The following is a 22,246-nucleotide window of genomic DNA, read 5'->3' as shown; positions in this document are numbered from 1 at the left end:
GTATTTATAAAGTCTCTTTTAATGGATTTTCTTCTGCCTTTGAATTTACATGTACTGATCTTTTACAGCAACGAAAATCATGTTATTGAAATGTAGATTTTAAACATTATATGTATGTGCAGAAAATATTGTAAGAAATTTAAATTTGTAATTTATTTACTTAACGTGCATGTATGGTCTTTCTTAGGACAATTTTGTAAAATTTATTTTAATTGATTATTTATTTATCTATTTATTGTTTATTTATATTTTAGCACTGGCATTACAATAGAATAGAATAATTTCAATGCAAGGAAGAGATCAGAGGCATTTCAAATAAATTGTTCATCTTGCGTTCACCATTTGTTCACAGTTCACTTTGCGCTCACTCTTGCACTCCATGTTCTGCGTTCACACCTAGTTCACCAAGTTGCATTCAGCGTTCACACATTGTTCACTCACCGTTCATTCTGCATTTGTTCAGGGTTCGTTTTAATGCCATTCAAGTAGGAAAGTAGAACGTTTCAGGGACTAGATATTTGTTAATTTAAAGGCAATTGTTCTTTTTCACTTTTTTCCAGGCCAGCTCTGTTAAGTAGTGATAAACAGCCAAAAGAAGTAAAGGAAGTGATGAGTTTTGCTGAGGATTTACAGTCCCAGTTAGTGGTAAGGGCTGTTCAGAATCCTATTTTTACTTACGAAATCTATTATTGCAATTTTTATTAATTTTTAGAACTCACCTTCATGAAGTAGGGAGAGCGTATGCCACTCAATGAAAAAACATATTAAATGCCCATTTCAGTTAAATGTCAAGAAGAGTTGAATTTCAAGATAATCTAATTCGCGAAAATTGAAATATTGATATTTCATATCAATTAAAGATCATTAAAGTTAAGCAGTTGAATTTCATGAGTGGCTAAATCAAGAAAATATCATGTGCATGCAAATTTTGGAAGACAATGAGTTGAATTTCAATTATTATAGAGTATCCAAATTGAGAAATTTGATTTATGTGATGTATGCATATAAATGAGAATTTTAAAAGTGGCTTAATCATGAGAATTGCAACATATTGATGTGATTAAAAATGTCAAATTATTTTTCAAAATTTTAGAAAATAGTGAAAATATTCATTGTGCATTAATATACAAATATGGACTCATTGTAGGTCAGTATGCATTTATAATGACCCAGGATGACAGATATTGACCGAAGATACATGGAGTATATCCACCGAGGGCGCTAGCCTGAGGTTGATCAGGGATTTATCAAGGCTGTTTTTACTACCGGTAAACGGTACCTTTCCCCTCTTGAGAAAGGTGAAAAATTCCCCTTTTTCAGATAGAAAAGTCTCCAATTAAACGGAGAATATTTAAAACATCGTACTGAAATTTTCCGTTTTTGTCCGATTGAAGTTTAACAGCATATCCTAATTCACAATCCTAGTCATTCAAACGCTTTTAGAAGAGAGAGTAGATTATTCAAGCTTCTAGTTGATATTGATCGGTAAACATGTGCCATGTCCATGATGTCAAAAATATACGTGTGCGATTGCAGAGTTAAGAAAAGTGTAGATCAGTAAGATGGAGCTTAAATCACTTTGAATCGGAAGAATGGAGTAACAACAAAAATAATGTTAGTAGTGAAACATGAAAAACAGAATTGATTTGTGATAGATATTGAGAGAAAAAATTAAATAAAGAACCGATCTGCTTTAAATTTTTTTTTTTTGTTTTTTAATATTTTGTCTCAAAAGTGAAGTTTTTGTGGCCTTTGTAAAGGTCTACAAATGACCCTCAGAAGCTCTAAGAATGCAGGATTTTGCTCCATTTATTTAAAAATTTTCCGGGGGGGCATGCCCCCGGACCCCCCTAGAATATTCGCGCCTCCGGCGCTCAGATCGAGCCTGCGGCTCTCATTTTTCCCCTTTACATACAAAACGGCAGTAAAACAAAATAGCTAGATAAATCCCTGTTGATATTCTGCGTGTATCGAGGTCAATATCTGTCATCTTTGGTCATTATAAATCCATATTGACTTTGCATTGAGTCCATATTTATTATATTATATAATTTCCCAAATTTATTAGTACAATGTATATCTTCCTAAAATTTACAGAGATAGTGATATGCTGTAATTGTTGTAAAACCAGAAATTAGTTGAATGACAGAATGTAATTGTTTCAGAATTTATTGAATGTAACAGGCACTTGTTTTGGTAATAAATTTTTAACCCATATGACAATAATAGCACAAGGTATTTTTATACTCAGAATAACACAGAGTACTCCCTCCCCCAGAATCGCAGTCATTTACACTTGCAGAGGTGCAAATGCAGTGATGTTTACATCTTCTACAATAATTTATCTACACAACCATAAATGGCATGCTTGATATACTTGTCATTTATATAAAACTAAAATCTGATTCAGTTTACATTCTTTGTTTGCCTTTTGAGAACTACTCAGCTAAACACATCATCAATGTCAAACAGATATGTACAAATAATGCATACATAGTCTGTGAACATTTGCAAAAGATAACGTTAGATTTATGAGTGGCCGATGGCCTCATGTGATTGGCCGATGGCTTCATGTTGGTGGCCGATGGCCGTATGTGGTTGGACGATGGCCTTGTGTGGATGGCCGATGGCCTTGTATGGATGGCCGATGGCCTTGTGTGTTTGCATGGCCGATGGCCTTGTGTGTCTAGAAATAGACATGTACTATGTATGCTGAAAAATGCCATTTCTTTGGGGTTGAATAACACATGATATATAAAAATTTTCAGGTGTGAAATGCCCATATATGAAAAATATTCAGCTGTTAAATGAACATTTACATAAACACACAATATTAACAAAAGGAGTTCTCTGCAATCAAATTAAGGTGGTGGTGGGGAGGAGGAGGTTTGCAGGAACCGTGTAAGGGAGACAAAGACAAATTTGAGAAGTAATTTGATTTGCTGTTAGTATCATGTTACTGTGGTACGCTGTGTGTTTGGAAATTTGATATCTAATGTATAAACTATATTTAATTACATTAAAATAATTTAATATAAAACTAAAATCTGATTCAGTTTAAATTCTTTATTTGCCTTTTGAGAACTACTCAGCTAAACACATCATCAGTGTCAAACATATATGTACAAATAATGCATACATAGTGAACATTTGCAAAAGATAACATGTTAGATTTATGAGTGGCCGATGGCCTCATGTGGTTGGCCGAAGGCCTAGTATGGATGGCTGATGGCCTTGTATGGATGGCTGATGGCCTTGTGTGTTTGCATGGCCAATGGCCTTGTAGAAACAGACATTTCTACTAGACATACACTAATACATGGTCAGATAGGTCTTAACAATAAGAAATATGGCTAGTTCTATTTACATACAGTGCCATATTATTTAGTAAATTACATAATTAGGAATTGGACAGAATGTAAAGTTACATAGTGGATAATCACTGCAACTGAAGTAACACATCGTTAGGAATCACAGAGACATTTATTTCACAACTGACTTGGATTTCACTGCTATATTTAATGCTATGAAACACAATTGCATCCTAGAATCACAGAAACATTTTTCCTTCCATGGCCAACTAAGGTTTCACTAGGTATAATCATTTTTCACTATGAATCACTTGTTGCACATTGCCTGTTGAGCGCGGAACAATGTGTCATCCTCGGTATGAATGTATCGGTTGTAGCAGTCAGACCTCCATCATCCCAATGTTTTAATCATGTGATCCTCCATGTTACTAGGTGCTGCAGATGTTGCTGCCCCAATTCTGAAGGCATGCCCATTGTTCTTTTCATCCTTGTATACTATCAAGTTAAGTATTTGTTTAATTTTACTGATGAAGGAGTTCCTAGTTAATGGAGTTCCTTATTCTTCAATGAAAAAGCACAGGAGATACTCTGCCATTAATCCAGGTTTTGTGAATCTTGAGATATTCCTCCACTGAGTTGACAGGGCAAACGACATTACCAGATTTGAAGATCCTGATACTTATTCCTTGATGAAAAGGATCTGTTTTTGAGCTCCTTAGCACCAAGGTAAAAGCATTCATTTTGTTTTCATGAGATTCCGTCGTAATGTCTGTTAAAGATAACATGTCCTGGTTACCATTCTGAATAGTGAATTCCCCACATCGTTGGAAGTCGAAAAAAGCTAATGAGCAGGCGGACATAAGCATAGTGTCCATGAATATGTCGAACATCCTTTGTTTCAGGATGTTGTGTAGCTGACATAGTATATTGTATGTTATGGGTTTTCTTTTCTCTCTAGTATTGCTTTGTTCCTTTATTCCTCTTAAGATGGTATGTAGTCTAGGGCATGTTTCGTTCATAGTGGACCATGGGCAATAGACGCCAGCTTTCACATAGAAGAATCTCACAGCTGCTAGGTATAACTTGATGGTATTGATAGACAGTCTTAAAGCCTTAAAGCAGTGTGTCACAAAAAAGATGAGAGTTTGTTCTGTAATTGGTGATGGTCTAAAGTCATCTGCTCGAATCCCGACGGAAGGTAGAAAATTACAGAAAGTCCTAAAACCTGCTATGTAGGCATTTCTTGTGTTTTCACTAATGGAAGAATCGCACAAATTATTTGCTTGATCCTCTAGTGCAAAACGAGTTCTAGAAGTGATGGAATGTTCACTGGGTCTTTTGATGCTGTTGGTACTGCTTCTCTGAATAGGGCCAACGGGAAACGAGAAAGAGAGTCAGCTATCACATTTTCTTTACCAGAGACATGATCATGCACATATAGAATAAGAAAGTTTTCACATGCTGACTTCCAAGTTAATTTTCTCATAAGCTTCATTATAATAGCAGATTTAGAACGATGTTCTCTAATTATCTGGACAGTAGCTAAATTGTCATACAAAAATTTTATCCGTTTTCCTCACCATTCATGTCCCCATAGAACCACAGCTACTACTATGGGGTACAACTCTAAAAGTGCCATAGAAAGTGGATCGTTTCCCAGGTTGTGAATTTCTTGTGGCCATTTTCCTTGAAACCATCGACCGGCATAGTACCCACCAAAGCCATGGTTTGGTGAAGCATCAGTATATAATGAATTATCAGTTGTGTCTGTTACGTATTCCTCCAGGAAAAATGACTTTCTGTTCCATCCTTGTAAAAATTTCTCCCACATGGCCAAGTCTTTTCTGCATTCTCTTGTCAAATACACATGATAATGGAGTTCAGACACAGAGTGAGCTAATGTAAGTAGGTAAGAAGTGAATGATCTGCCAGCAGGGATTACACGTGCTGCAAAGTTAAAATGACCTAAGACACTTAGCAGCTCACGTTTTGTACATGATTTCTGTAATCTAAGGTTATTAATGAGAGTTAAAATTCTGTCGACTTTCTCCAGGGGGATACGACTCTAGATCTCCATTATTTTAGAATCAAGTATAATAACCAGGTATTCAATCACTGTGTCTGGACCCACTGTTTTCTTTTTTGAAATTGGGATTCTGAGCTTTTTGAACACCATAGTCAAAACTGCCATACTCTTCAGTCCACCTTCACCTGGGGGGTCAAATATAATGAAATCATCCAGTAAATGAAGGATATTTTTTACATTGTAGTTATTTTGAATTATCCAACAGATGGCTTGGGAAAGCATGTCAAAAATTTTGGGACTACTCCTACAACCAAAAACTAGTCTCTTGTAGAAGAAGTATTTCTCCCTCCATTTAATTCTGTAATAGGGTTGAACATCTTGTGCTATAGGGATTTGTGTAAATGCATCCACTATATCCATTTTGCACATAAGTGACTCACTACCAAGTGTCTTTAAAATGCTAATTGCATCATCAATGTGCACATACTGCAAGGAATATTCATCTTTATCAATAAGATCGTTAATACTTTTTTCAGATGATAGGTTGTGAGGGGAGGATAAATCAACAATTAGTCTATATTTCTTTGAGTATTTTCCTTGAGAAATTCCGATGGGGCTATAATTCTGTAAACAGTATAAGGTGGTATATCGTATGGACCATCTAAGTATCTTTTCTCCATTTCATATTCTATCAACTTGTCAACAATTTCAGGTTGTTTTCTAGCTGACAGCAGATTTTTGCACTCTAATGTTGATTTAGGTAATGATGATATTCCAGTGGTAAAACCCTAGTCCATTTATTAATGAGTTGACAAACATCCTGTCAGGGTGCCTATCTAGTTCTCATTTAAGTAAATAAGTATTTATTGGAGTAATTGATGCTGTTCTACATTGTCTATCTTCTGTCTCTAATTTAGAAGGTAGTCATTGTTTATCAGTTTGAGTGTGGTCCTTGGATTTGTTTTTGGCTTTTGTACAATTGGCAGCAGAGTGGCTGTTTAACTTGCATGCTGAACATATGTGGAGAAGATTGCAAGAATTCCTTTGGCACCCATTTGATCCATTGTAGTTGTTACATATTTCCTTCCCATTATACAAGATTCTTGGTCTTCCCTGAACATCCACGTTACTAGGTGTTTGTTTTATCTTGCTGTTTGGATTTCCAGAGTAAGGTGTAGGTACGGTCTTTGACTTTGGACAGAAATGTGAGGCATGTGTCACACTACTACAGAACTTGCATCTGATTACAGTTTGAACAGGAAAGATTGTTGTGAATAATTTAGTGTCTCTTACGGACCAGTCAATGTGGATGTTTCTCTGTAGTAACAGTGCGCTTGCTTGAGCTGAGAAAGCGTTATGGTACTCGTAAAAGGCTGAATCTCTTGTAGTAGATGCCGTTTCCTCAATGTCGTGTTCATAAGCATCTAATTTTTGACGCCGTGCAGGATAAACCTCTCAATTAATGTTCTTGTACTTCGTAAAAGCTATAATGAACTCGGTAAGAGTTAGGTTTCTCAATAATCTTGCGTCATGATATTGTTTCAATAATATGAAACGACCATTGCTGTCAGTTAACCTTTGTTCCTCTGTCTCTCGAGGCATGATAAGTAAGGCTAAATTAATATCTTTACCTTGCAATATATTGTTGCGAAGTGTAGGAGATATCATTTCCACGCAGGGAGCAGAGTCCAAGGAAACTCTGGTCGGGACATCCTGGGGCGTGTTCCACGGAAAGTTCTTGAAATTTCTCCCTGTGTTGTCGGTAGAGGTACCAGGCTGATTGTATCTATTTTGGTTCCTCTTGAGTACGACCAATTCGTTCAAAAACTTCGTTACTGAATCCCTTATACCATGAATTGCATCACTTAATTCATTAGAAGACAACATCTGCCCAGCCTCGTTTCCATTTTTTTGTAACAATGATGCCGGAAGTGTCTCTTCCCCCACTTCTGCACCATTTTGAATCTGTACAAATTCAAAATTGCCTGTTACCCTATTTGTCGCAGACTTTTTGTTACACAAAACATTGTCACTGTAGATTTGTACTAACTGTGACTTTTTAAGAGATACTCGTTGCACGATTCCTTTCAATTTCAATTTTTGTAATATTTCAGCGGATGTCCAGTTTTTGGGTTCATTAGTGTCCCATCGAGTAACTTCCTTCTCTGTAGGTCTGTTGGTGTTTCAGATCATTTTCGTTTCCTTCCAGGCATATTTTCAGTAATGAATAAACACAAATCTTAAACAATCAATATTATCACTTCTCTGAGGTCAATGCATCTAGGTCGTTGTATAGGAAATTAATAGTCCATGTCCATATCAACAAACACACGTGGAACTGCACGTGGTATGAATGAAATAACAATCCACAACAAGGAATTATTAACAATTTCAGCGTTTAAAGTAATTAAATAAGATATATGAATAAAATCCATAGGATTTACTTGAGAATTTGCAGGAACCGTGTAAAAGAGACAAAGCTAAACTTGAGGAGTAATTTGATTGGCTGTTAGGATCACGTGACCGTGGTACACTGTGTGTTTGGAAATTTGATATCTAATATATAAACTATATTTAATTACATTAAACTATATTTAATTACATTAAAATAATTTATTTTCTTCGTCTCCGTAAACAGCATCAAAACTCTGCTTGCTGAGTGGAAAAGTTGGATTCAACCATGAAATGGTATGTGCTAAGTATTTTCGCAAAATGTTAACAGATATCCTAGTTCATCGTTTTGTATTCTCAGCCTCAGAGTTCACTATCTTTTAAATCTTCCTCACAACTCCCAAACTTGCTTTCGTATCCATGTTTGATTGAAGTGAAAGTGAAAATGAGGCAGCTCATACGAGTCATTGATCACTTTCAGCGGTCATGATAAAAAAATAATAACTTCGTATTTACCAATCAGATTACCGAATTTCACAAAGTTATATAATATGGTGATATAATTAAGGAATGTTTTTAAGTTTCATGTGAGTTATTGGTGTGTGAATCACACAGACTTGTCACATATGCATATTTCATGACGGGCACTAGCGCTTCATGAAAAATATGCCTAAGTGCAAGTCTGTGTGATTCACACACCAATAATTCACACTAAACTTAAAAAACATTCCTTATATTTAAATTTTACATATTTGGAAGCACCAAAAATATTCTAAGTATTTTAATTTCTTGCTGCCCTATATCGTTATACTTTACTTATGTTGCTGTAGGTTTATTGTGACGTCACGTTAATGCACGTTTCTCCGTGTTTATTTCTAGGCATGTACACGAAAATGGTATTCAAATCAATTTCATAGTTGGCTTAAGAGAAAAACACAGCGAATGTGAATATTTCAATTTGTGCTATTTTTTGAAAGTAATAATTCCCTGTTTGTAATATAAGTGAAGGTTGGTCCTCTAAGTTTTAGATACAGTGGTGGATCATAATATTATAAACAAAATAGCGTCCCCATTGCAGTTAAAAAGAAATGGACTTTTATTTACCTGTAACTCCTGTCAGTATGCATGTTTAAATAAAAAAGGCACATAACTGGGTAAAATGTCGTATTATGTTATAATAAGATATGATGTATCATGTTTGTGATGCAATAAATTGCGTCATTCTGTATGTAAACAGAGAATCTGAAAAGCGAAAGATTTATCACCAAGCTTAAAACAAAGTTTCATAAATAGTTTTCAGAGTGGAACAAAACAATCAGAAATTGCAAAGTGCCTAGGACTAAATCGATGCACAGTTTGTGCAGTCATAAAGCGATATCAGGAAAGGTTTGATGGAGAATATAAGCCTAGAACAGGAGAAAGAAAAAAACTTAGTGTGCAGGACGAACAATCCATTTTGAGGTTAGTAAAATCACATCGTGTCAAACCTGTGGAATATATCACTGCCAGATTCAACCAGTATTGGGGAAATACTCTTTCAGAAGTAACTGTAAAAAGATGTTTGTTCCAAAATAAATACCACAGATGAGTTGTAAGAAAAAACATACGAATCCGAGATGTTAAACATAAAAAAATGAGTAGAGTGGGCCAGGGGGAAAAGACATTAGAAAGTTGATGGTGACTGGAATAGTGTAATTTTTTCTGATGAATGTAAAGTGATCATTGGAGAAAATAATCATGTATATGTGTGGGGGAGACCCAGAGAGGAGTGGATACCACAATGCATTAGTCCCGGTCGTGGCGCAAGGGTTAGTCTAATGATTTGGGAGTGTATCTGCTGGAATGGACCAGGTACCCTGACAGTTGTCAATGGCAATATCAATGCTGAAAAGTACAGGGAAATAATTGATAATGAACTGTGGCCAGTTGTTGACCAGCATATTCCACGGAATGACTTTATTTTTCAAGACGACAATGCGCCAGTGCATTGTGCAAGGATTGTGGTAAATTACAAAACTGAAAATAATATTCGAGGAATTTTGTGGCCTGCCAAATCTCCGGATGCTAACATAATTGAACACTCTTGGTTTTTGTTGAAAAATCAGCTTAGGAAATGTGCAAACAGAATTACCAATGCATCGAATCTAGAACAAGAAATCTGGAGAATAGATAGTTTTCGATGGGCCTAAATTTAGCAAAAGTTACCTCCCATTGGCCGCCATATTGGAGGTTGAATCGTTGAGTTTTTCTCTTTGTCTTGCCAAGTTTTAGAATATATAGTAAAAATATTTGGTGGAAAATCTTTATTAAATAATTTTTTTTGAATAAAGGCGGCTTCCAAAAATGTATATACTTCAGAAAAATGATGATTCTTAATTCAAATTAACAAATATTATAATTTAAAATTGGTTGAACAATGGAGGAATATGAGCATGTGGACCTCCAGTATGGTGGCCAACGGGAAATAACTCTTGCTAAATTTAGCCCCATCGAAAACTATCTATATGGACCTCCATCCCCATTCATTTTATATATGGAACCTTTACAGATCACTTCCACAACAAATGATCAAGATTATTAGATCAAAGGGGTATGCAACAAAATATTAGGTAAATTTCATTTATTCCAATCTATAATGCGGAAGTCGTTTTTTTGTATTTACCGGATCTGTATGTTGCTAATAACACGACGACGCCATTTTGTTTATAATATGATGATCCGCTGCTGTATTTGTGTGAAAAGCTGTTTTTGTTTTTTCTGTCAAAAGATATCAAGTGTCTAAAAGTTTTTCCAATAGTTTTAAAATTAACTTTTTATTAAAATATTCTGTACCCTGTAACCATTTCAATGGTTACTCTTTAATATTTTGTTAATGAACAAATTCCTTTTAATGCAAGCTTAATTGTCATTTCGCGAAAAATTCCAAAACTATCTAGTAATATTTGTTTCTAATTTGTGATTAATTATTATACATTCAAGTAAATATGTAGAAAAGAAAAGAAACAGAAAAAAGAATAACTGTTAAAAATATAGTGAAAAGATGCAAATGAAATGATATAATTTAATTTGTACCTCAAAGTTAAGTAAAAACTTGAAATTGATATTTTCATCATTGCACATAACACACATAACCAAAATCTGGATCAGAGACCTCAACTTATTTAAACATTTATTCAATACCATGAAGTCACCTGTGTGACACAGTGGGTAGAGCTTATGCTCTAGAGCTCAAAGTTATGAGTTGATCCTTGCGTCTCAGGTTCCAATCCTATTGTGGGATATGGAGGGTCTTTCAGATGACAGTATGAACCGAGGTCCGGGACGTCTTGCAGTAGGTGATGGCATAAAAAAGACTCCTCACTGTTCAATGGTTGTAAAGTTACACTTAGTATAGGACAAAATTTTCAGCTCTCCATGGGCAAGTGGTGGCTTCTCTATATGATATTAGTGAAAATTCTTAAGAGAGACATTAAACAACAAACAAGCAAACAATACCATCAACTTGTAACAGTACTTTCAGTACTTTGAATCTTCAAATCCTAAGTCAATTTCCTGTTTATCCATGTGTCTATCCGTACCCTACATATCAAATTTTCAGTTTTCTCAGCAACCACTCATGGCAGATGCTTGAAAGTTTAGCACATGTATACTTTGTTGAGACATGACATATGGTGGGATTCCTTTTGTATGAATTTGATATCAACTTCCCGTTTATTTGTGTCTGTCAGTAACTGGACTTGGGTATATTAACATGAAAGTATATATTCACATCAGAGTGCGGATATTACTTGTGAGCATTGGCTCACAGACTTTAAATTGTGTTTTCGTAATAAAACAAGTCAAAGCTAAATAAAAATTTGATATATCACAAATAAATTGGTTATCACCATTTTCTATTACCTTAAGTATCTCTTGATAAATACACAGGTACTTGTGGACAGGACCCCCTCCCCCATTTTTCAACCCCGGGGCTTATTTGACATTTTTTTCATAATTTCTATTTAGTACACTTATTCAACATGTTTGCAATAGGAATATATCATCAAAACCCCAAAATAATCACTCCACAAAAAAATACCCCACTATACATTATAAGAGAGAAAGGTAAGCAACTCTGGTTTGTTTACGTTGTACCCCCACTGGCCTTTCTAGGTTTAAAACATATTTATTTCATTTTCACCTAAAATGTTGGTCCATACTGTCTCTACATATATTTTTGTCTCAGTCAATGCTATCGAATTGACTCGATCTGCATCTCGTAAAAATCCCACAAACAGCATTCCAGTTAGAATGTTGAAATTTCATTAGGTAAATGCAACGGAAGTGCCTATTACCTGTTATGATAACACCCGAGAGTGATTATTACATCAGGCAAAAACTCTCTCGGACGTTATTCTAATAAGTGTAACATTCTCTAAGCACTTCCGTTGCGTTTACCTAATGAAATTTCAACATTCTTACTGGAGTGCTGTATGTGGGATTCTTACGAGATGCAGAGTCAAATCAATAGCATTGACTGAGACAGAAATATATGTAGACAGAAATATATGTAGACAGTGTAGACCGACATTTTAGGTGAAAATGAAATAAATATGTTTTGGTACAACATAAACAAACCGGAGTTGTTTCCTTTCTCTCTTGTATTGTATAGTGGGGTATTTTCTGTGGAGCGATTATTTTGGGGTTTTGATGATTTATTCCTATTGCAAACATGTTGAATAAGTGTACTTAATATAAATTGTGAAAGAAATGTCAAATAAGCCCCGAGGTTGAATATCGAGGGGGGGGGGGTCCTGTCCACAAGTACCTGTGGATAAATAGAGAATGAAAATATTAATCGTAATTGAAGTATGTTTCAAAAATCGACAGCAATAGTGACATCGACAAACCCAATCATAAATTATGTAAATATGGTTGAAACATTGTCATGCAGACACAAAATATTTATTCAAACATCTTGAATTTATTGGAATGCATATATATTTAGTCAATTGATTTGTAATTGGTGTATATAAGTATGTGCAATAAAATCTATGGAGATTAATTAGAATTCAAAATGATACAAAATAATTTAAGAGTGTAATCAATAATTATATGTATAGAAACACAGCGTGTGTCCATGAACATGTGATAAAAATTCAAAATCCATATTTTAGACGTTCCCTATCAGGAAATAAACATTACATCAGACTGGGCAGTTCGGCATACATATAGAAAGTATTTACAATAATGTTTATAAAGTAGCGAGAATTCTTTTATCAGATATTAAGCTTTGAGCTAAGAAATTTAATTTCTACCCCAGGGCCTGACAGACCTAGTGGTTGCCAGTGAGATGAAAATGCAGTGTATACAGAGGGCTATTCAGAAAAAGCAGAAACTTCTAAAAAATAAATTAGATAGCAGATGGGAATCCAAAATCATTGACGAGACAGAAAAGCACAGAGAAGCAGGACACACAAAGATAAAGCGTTTGTATTTTTTTTTTATATTAACTTTTTGTATTTCAAGTTGGTTGTAAATTGGCACTTGAACCTATAATTCACCAAAGGACAAGTAACTATGTAAAAAGTCAGCTGTGGTCAGCTTCAGTATAAAGAATATGGCCTTCACTTTTGAGTTTGTTTCTTACAAAAGAACAGAGAATGAAGAGTTGTTTGCTATATGTTTGAGGCCTAATTAGGATATATCAAATTTTTTAGGTCACCTGAGTCACCCAGGTGACTTATTGCTATCCGTTTTAGTCTGTCGTCATGTGTCGTGTATCGTGTGTTAACATTTAAACATTTTCATCTTCTAGTCTGAAACTGCTGAACCAATTTCAGCCAAATTTGGTATACAGCATCTATGGGTAAAGGGGAACTAAAATTGTGAATTTCATGGTCCCTGCCCCCTGGGGCCTGAAGAGTGGGGCCAAAACCACTGAAATTAGTGCAATCTTTAAAAATCTTCTTCTTTACTCCTGGACATCAAGCAGGCAAACTGTTGGCATGTATGTAATGAGCATTGAGCAAAATTGTGAAATTCATGGTCCCAGGGTCAGGGGTTCTAGTGCTAGGGCGAGCTATATATATTATATAGTGAAAATGCATTATTTCTTTGAAAATCTTCTTCTCTTCTCCTGGGTATTAAGTAAACTAAGTACATAGTTATGATGAGCAAGAGTGCCTCTTCCAGAATTGTGAATTTTATGGCCGTAGAGACAGTGATTCTGGAATTAGGGCGAGGCTCTATTGATTACATAGTGGAAATGCATTTATTCTTTGAAAATCTTCTTCTCTGCTTCTGGATATTAAAGTAACTAAGCACATAGTTATGATGAGCAAGAGTGCCTCTTCCAGAATTGTGAATTTTATGGCCGTAGAGACAATGATTCTGGAATTAGGGCGAGGCTCTATTGATTATATAGTGAAAATGCATTTATTCTTTAAAAATCTTCTTCTCTGCTTTTGGGTATTAAATAAAGTAACTTAGTACATAGTTTTGATGAGCAAGAGTGCCTCTTCCAAAATGGTCCCAGGGTCAGGGGTTCTTGTGTTAGGGCGGGCTCTGTTGATTATATAGTGAAAATGCATTTATTCTTTTAAAATCTTTTCTGCTTCTGGGTATTAAGTAAACTAAGTACAGTATCATGCAATATATATTCGGACAAGATGGCGGTGTGTTTACATTTGATACGAAACTAGGTCAATTTTTGAGTTGAGATATTGCATTATAAAATAAGAAAAAACTAGTGCTAATTGTAACGGGGACCGTTACAGATGTTCCCCAAACGCTCCCCAACTCCCTTTTGGTGCCATATTCCCTGTAACCTTCATTAAATAAGACAAACTCTATGCATTTGAGACTTTAACAACGTTTACCCGGAAGTGTACCAAGTTCATTCAAATTTAAACATTGCACGCGTGCGCATGTGAATCCATGTGCGTAATGACCATATCATCTTGTCTACACAATCTATATATTTTAATATACTAAATATTAAAGTATTTAATCAAAAAGTATTTAAAAAATACGCTCATTCAAGTGTATTTTTTATTTTACTCTTTTCACGTGCACGCACGTGCATACATGAGCATGCTGACCATACCTTCTTGTAGAAGTCCATTACATCTATCTATGTTTTAAATCCCTCCCCGTTTGGTTGTAAACCAAGGGAGTTATAGCTGTTTAAAGTTTAAGCCAATCAGATTGCAGCGCACGTACACGCAAGTGTATGCATGTGCATGTGACCATATCTTCTTGTAGAAGTCTGTTATATCTATCTATGTTCTAAATCCCATCCTGTTTGGTTGAAAACCAAGGGAGTTATAGCTATTTAAAGGTTCAGCCAATCAGATTGCAGCGCACGTGCATGCACGTGTTTTCGTGATAATTGCTATATATTATGTTGTAGGATATCCTAATGCATGGCTATCTTCAAAATTTCAAAGGATTTTGTCAATAAACAAGAAAGATATTGAGACTTTAGTTTCAGCCAATCAGGGCAAAGCGCACGTGCATGCGCGTGAGATCTTGCTATTTTGACCATGCGATATTGTTTATACTTCTAATATATTCTTATATTATGAGTTTTAAAGCAGTTCATCAAAAATGTAAAAAGTTATGCCTATATCAATTAAATCGGTCATTTCACGTGTTGCACGTGCACGCTCTTCCAAGCACGTGCGCGCAAAATGACCTTGATTCCGCAAATCTACATAACATGTCTACTTACCCTAAAAAGGTTTTACCTACATCAGACGAACAGTTTACAAGATCATTCCCGGACAAAAAAGTACCCAGGAAGAAGAAGAAGAAAAACTAGATGCGTTCTTGTTGCTGGAGCAACAAGCAGGTCTTCCGACCGACTTTTCTTTAGAGTTCTATGCTGCGTCATCCCATGAAATAGATTTCAGAATGTATTTTTTGCTCACGTTTATTCACAACAGTCTCTCAACATATATCATGATAATTACAGGTATTCCTCAAATACCTCAAAAAATAGCTTTTAAAAATCAGCAAAATATTCCATACGTGATATGAAAGATATAAAAGTCATTTGAAGCTGAAAAAAGACAGAAACAAAGAAAAAAAAATTTGAAACGCCCACAGCGGGATTCGAACCCCCGACGGTAGGAGAAAGTTTGGTTTGGTCATATCTTTTCAATATATGCACGCATCAAGATACTAAACACATATTTAGAATTCTCATAAGACACAGTATTAACCCTGTAAATTCTAAAGAAAAATATTGAAAAACAAAAAAGTTGAGAAATGTGACTTTTTGAATTCACTTCCGTTTGCGACCGGAAGTGCAGACGACGAAATATAAACGTCGTTCCCCATAACGGAGTTTGATGTTCTATCACCTCAGTGAGTTTCACTTTCATATCTTTAGCCGTTCTCGAGAAAACTGCTGGACAAAATGCCTTTTAAAAAATACAAAAATCCCCAAAAATCGCGAACGAAGGTGAATTTTGAAAAAATGAAAAACACGTCTGGAGATATTTTCATGATGCATCATCCCTGTAAAAATCTTTCAAATCCGTCCACGCACAGCTGAGATATCGCCCTAACTATGAAAAAAAGAATAATAATAATAATAATAAAAAACAGACGAATAACAATAAGGTCTTCCGAAGGAAGTCGGAAGACCTTAATAATAATAATAAAAAACAGACGAATAACAATAAGGTCTTCCGAAGGAAGTCGGAAGACCTTAACTAGTGCTAATTGTAACGGGGACCGTTACAGATGTTCCCCAAACGCTCCTCAAATCCCTTTTGGTGCCATATCCCCTGTAAGAATTATTAAATAAGACAAAATCTACGCATTTGAGACTTTAACAACGTTTACCCAGAAGTGTACCAAGTTCATTCAAATTTTAGCATTGCACGCGTGTGCGTGTGAATGCATGTGCATAATGACCATATCATATTGTCTACACAATATATATATTTTAATATACTAAATATTAAAGTATTTAATCCAAATGTATAAAAAAAATACGCTCATTCAAATGTATTTTTATTTTACTCATTTCACGTGCACGCACGTGCATACATGAGCATGGTGACCATACCTTCTTGTAGAAGTCCACTATATCTATCTATATTCTAAATCCCACCCTGTTTGGTTGAAAACCAAGGGAGTTATAGCTGTTTAAAGTTTCAGCCAATCAGATTGCAGCACATGTACATGCACGTGTATGCATGTGCGTGTTGACCATACCTTCTTGTAGAGGTCCATTATATCTATCTATGTTCCAAATCCCATCCTGTTTGGTTGAAAATCAAGGGAGTTATATCTATTTAAAGTTTAAGCCAATCAGATTGCAGTGCACGTGCATGCACGTGTTTTCATGATAATTGCTATATATCATGTTGTAGGATATCCTACTGTATGGCTATGTTCAAAATTTCAAGGGATTTGGTCAAAAAACAAGAAAGATATTGAGACTTTATTTTCAGCCAATCAGAGCGAAGCGCACGTGCATGCGTGTGAGATCTTGCTATTTTGAAGCTATTTGATGTCATATTGTCTGTGTTACTAATATATCCTAATATTATGAGTTTCAAAGCATTTCATCAAAAATGTAAAAAGTTACGCTTATATTTATTATATTGATCATTTCTCGTGTTGCACGTGCGCGCTCTTGCAAGCACGTGCGCGCAAAATGACCTTCGTTCCGCAAATCTACATAACATGTCTACTGACCCTTAAAACATTTCACCTTAGTCGGGTGTATAGTTAACGAGATCATTCGCGGACAAAAAAGTGCCCAGGAAGAAGAAAAATAATAATAACTAGATGCGATCTTGTTGCTAGAGCAACAAGCAGGTCTTCCGACCCACTTTTCTTTAGAGTTCTATGCTGTGTCGTCACAAGAAATAGATATCAGAATGTATTTTTTTTTCGTTTACGTTCATTTAATGTAGTCTCTCAACACAGATCATAATTAATATAATTATTTCACAAAATATCTCAAAATATAGCTTTTAAAATTCGGCAAAATCTTCCATACATGTAATAAAAGAGAGAAAAGTAATTTGCAAAAGAAAAAAGACAAAAACAAAGAAAAAATTTTTGCAACGCCCACAGCGGGATTCGAACCCCCGACAGGGGACAAAGTTTGGTTCGGTCATATCGTTTCAATCTATGCACGCATTAAGATACTGAACACATATTTAAAATTCTCATAAGACACACTATAAACCCTGTAAATCCTAAAGAAAAATATTGAAAAACAAAAAAGTTGAAAAATGGGACTTTTTGAATTCACTTCCGTTTGCGACCGGAAGTGCCGACGACGAAAAATAAAGGTCGTTGCCCATAACAGAGTTCGATGTTCTATCACCTCAGTGAGTTTCACTTTCTTATCTTTAGCCGTTCTCGAGAAAACTGCTGGACAAAATGCCTTTTAAAAAATACAAAAATCCCCAAAAATCGCGAACGAAAGTGATTTTCGAAAAAATGAAAAACACGTCTGGAGATATTCTCATGATGCATCTTCCTTGAGAAAATCTTTGAAATCTGTCCACGCATAGCTGAGATATCGGCTGTACTATGAAAAAAGAATAATAATAATAATAATAATAATAAAAAACAGAAGGAAAACAATAAGGTCTTCCGAAGGAAGTCGGAAGACCTTAATAATAATGATAATAATAATAATAATAAGAAACAGAGTAAAAACAATATGTTCCCCAACTTCGTTTGGGGAACATAAATAATAAAGCTTACCTAGTACTTCGTGAGATGCCCTTTGAGTCAAATTACATTCATTAATCTGCGGGGGATAGAGCGGTAGAGGCATTTAATGAAGCCTGGGCTGATATTTCTCCAAATACACTGGATTTCGAGGAAAAGATCATCCTTACTCACAATCCTCCAAACTGGTGCATGTAGCTTTCTCTTGATCAGTAACCATAGATTTTCGATGATATTGATATCTGGACTTTGTGCAGGCCAGCTCATTCCAGTTATTCTATTTCTGTGCATAAATTCCTGGGTAGATCTTGCACGATGTACTGGGGCATTATCATCCTGGAATAAATAGTCACCAGATGGAAAATGGCAAGCTATAACTGGCCACAGATTGTTATCAAGAATATCCTGGTATTTTTCAGTGTTAATATTTCCATTTACAGCCGTGATGGTACCAATTCCATTCCAAGTAATACACCCCCAGATCATGATCTCAAAGCATGGTTTTGAACGGGGCTGAGTCACCAAATGAGGCCTCCATCCTTCACCCCGCTTGCGCCAAACATACACCCTTGAATCACGTCCAATGACAATTTCTGATTCGATCGTCCGAGAAAATAACTTTCTTCCAAAATCCTTCCAGAGTTAACTTTCGTTTTTCCCGGCACCATAACAATCTCTTTCTTTGATTTACCTTCCTTATCACAAGTTTCTTCTTCGATACACGTCTTGTGAATCCATGTTTCTGCAAATGCAGCTCTAAGGTACGTTTAGATACTGGAATATTCCTGTTTTCATTGAATTTACTAGTAAGAATGGGTGGACTTAACTGGTCAGAAAAAATACCGTAAATTTAAGTTTCATAAAATGTTTATTTTTTCCCATCTTATAAACCTCCGATATCTTAACCATGTATTCATGGTACGGTTGTGAATTTAAAACACTCTTTTCGAGGTAAACTAAATAAATATCGAAGGCATGGTGCCTGAAGATTTCTTGAATATCAATAGATAATCAGGGTCACGCGTTTTTCATTGTCTGAATACATAGTCAGCACATGTTTGTCGGCTGTTCTTAAGAAAACTGTAGTTGTATATTGAACAAAATAATGTTATATTAAAAGGAGAAGAGCCGACAAAAGTGTGCTCATACTTAATTTAACAAAAAACATGTTCAAAACAAACTTCTCGCTTCCATTGAAATGTCTTCGATTGACCTCTTAAATATTACAATTCGTCACGTGATGTCCACCTGCGAGTGTACTCGTGAAAACAGTTACATTGTATTCTTCACCCTGACCTCGATCAAAATCATGTCTTTGAGCGTGTTTTTATGCCGTTTTCAGAGTTTGGCAAATTAAAAATTGTTTTAATTATGCGTGTCATCACATTTTTAAAATAATTTCATATTGACATCGCTGTAGAATGCTAAACACGTATTCGAATTTTTGGAAAGAGAGAGGGATAGAGAGAGAGATGTCAACAATGACACCGATCGATAGCCCCGCCTCCTATAAATATTGATTGTGTGACATAAAAAACCACTCCGGGTACATGTCGAATTCCGGAAGACGACACTCAAGTATCGTTGCTTAAATTTTGATACACGACAACAGGGCATTGATTTGGCAGAAATGTTCCACCTAATATAACCAAGTATATGTTGCTCTTTTAATTGCACATAATTTATTTTGGATTCACTTCATATACAGATTGTAAGAGGAGTCGCAAAAAGATCCAAAATAGGGCGTTAAGTCCACCCATTCTTTCTGTTAGACTATCCCTCCTATTAATTTTAACCAACCTTTCTAAGTATCTATAGTCACGATCTGTCACAATAGGCTGTCATCCACTTTGCGGGATGTTTTCTATTGAACCTCTCTCTTCAAAACGTTTTTTCAGTGATACAATGGTAGAGTGGGGTACACCAAGAACATCTGCCACATAACTGACAGTTTTTCCCTCATCTAATAATTTCTTGGTGACTTCTTTCACCTCACAACTGAGTTCTTTTCCTTTTGACCCATATTACTTTCAGTCAGATTTTGTAAACAGAGCAGACAAAAATAAAATCACGTGACATATCAAATGTCACATGACCATCGGAGGTTAAGAATAACTACCCAAAATACCAACGATATGTTTAAACCTTTTTATTCACATCAAAATATGTTACTTACCTGACGAAAATGTAAACACACCGCCATCTTGTCAGAATATATATTGCATCATACTGTACATAGTCATGATGAGCAAGAGTGCATCTTCCAGAATTGTGAATTTTATGGCCTCAGGGTCAGGGGTTCTGGTGTTAGGCGAGGCTCTATTGATTTGATAGTGAAAATGCATTTATTCTTTGAAAATCTTCTTCTCTGCTTCTGGGTATTAAATAAACTAACTAAGCACATAGTTATGATAAGCAAGAGATCCTTTTCCAGAATTGTGAATTTTATGGCCCTGGAGGCAGTGATTCTGGTATTAGGGCGAGGCTCTATTGATTATGTAGTGAAAATGCATTAATTTTTTGAAAATCTTCTTCTCTGCTTTTGGGTATTAAATAAATTAACTAAGTGCATAGTTATGATGAGCAAGAGTGCCTCTTCCAGAATTTTGAATTTTATGGCCCCAGGGTCAGGGGTTCTTGTGTTAGGATGGGGCTCGATATCTACTTATTATATAGTGAAAATACATTAATTCTTTGAAAATCTTTTCCTTTGCTCCTGGGTTTTATTCCAATGATGCATTTATTATTTGAAAATCTTCTTCTCTCTTCTGGATATTAAATAAAGTAGCTTAGTACATAGTTATGATGAGCAAGAGTGCCTCTTCCAGAATTGTGAATTTTATGCCCCACGGTCAGTGGTTCTGGTGTTAAGGTGGGGCTCTATAAATCATATAGTGATAATGCATTTATTCTTTAAAAATCTTCTTCTCTGCTTCTGGGTATTAAATAAAGTAACTTAGTATGTAGTTATGATGAGCAAGAGTGCCTCTTCCAGAATTGTGAGAATTTTATGATTGTAGAGGCAGTGATTCTGGTGTAAAGGCGAGGCTCTATTGATTATATAGTGAAAATGCATTTATTCTTTGAAAATCTTCTTCTCTGCTTCTGGATATTAAATGAAGTAACTTAGTACATAGTTATGATGAGCAAGAGTGCCTCTTTCAAAATTCTGAATTTTATGGCCCCAGAGTCAGGGGTTCTTGTGTTAGGACGGGGCCCAATTGATTATACAGTGAAAATGCATTAATTCTTTGAAAATCTTCTTCTCTGCTCCTGGGTATTAAATAAACTAAGTACATCGTTATGAGTGCCTCTTCCAGAATTGTGAATTTTATGGCCCCAGGGTCAGGGGTTCTTGTGTTAGGAAATTCAATGAAATTGAAATTCAGGGGACCATGCAAATTATTTCAATATAACTGTAATTCAATATATGCGAAATCATGAAGCTGCCATTTTTACAAGTTCAATCCAGATCTAAAATAAAGAAGAACAAATCCGAACAAATTACCGGTAATTTTGTCATCGTTTATCTATAACAGTGAAAAGTAGGGGTGAAACGGTTCACCGCGGTACCGGTTCACCGCGGTATTTTTTCTCGGTTCGATACACGGTACAAAATCTCTACTTTCGGTTCGGTTCGTTTTTTGGTCGGGATCGCCATTCAGTCGGGTTTGGCATAAGGTATAAACATGCTTCTCTACAGTAATTAGTTCAAAAACGTAAACTTTTGTGGACTTAAAGTTTGTAAAATGATTTTTAACAGTCAAATCAATAAGGTGATTCATTCTATCCATTTTGTACATAAATTCTTTGACTTAATTAAATAAAA

At 35.4% G+C, this 22,246-nt stretch overlaps 1 protein-coding gene across 1 annotated transcript in view; it reads left to right on the top strand.

Annotated features, from left to right (window-relative positions):
* Positions 1-22,246, top strand: part of LOC134255547 (uncharacterized) — a 96,190-nt gene that overhangs the window by 60,957 nt on the left and 12,987 nt on the right. The window contains exons 4-5 of the mRNA XM_062738074.1: positions 561-645; positions 13,031-13,196. Coding sequence (XP_062594058.1) covers positions 561-645; positions 13,031-13,196 — 251 coding nt within the window. The remainder of the gene's footprint in view (positions 1-560; positions 646-13,030; positions 13,197-22,246) is intronic.

Source organism: Saccostrea cucullata, unplaced genomic scaffold (genome assembly GCF_032062105.1).
Source record: "Saccostrea cucullata isolate Sc308-1 unplaced genomic scaffold, CSIRO_AGI_Scuc_v1 ctg11686, whole genome shotgun sequence".
Taxonomy (NCBI): Eukaryota; Metazoa; Mollusca; class Bivalvia; order Ostreida; family Ostreidae; genus Saccostrea; species Saccostrea cuccullata.
This window is presented reverse-complemented; position numbering and strand designations above follow the sequence as displayed.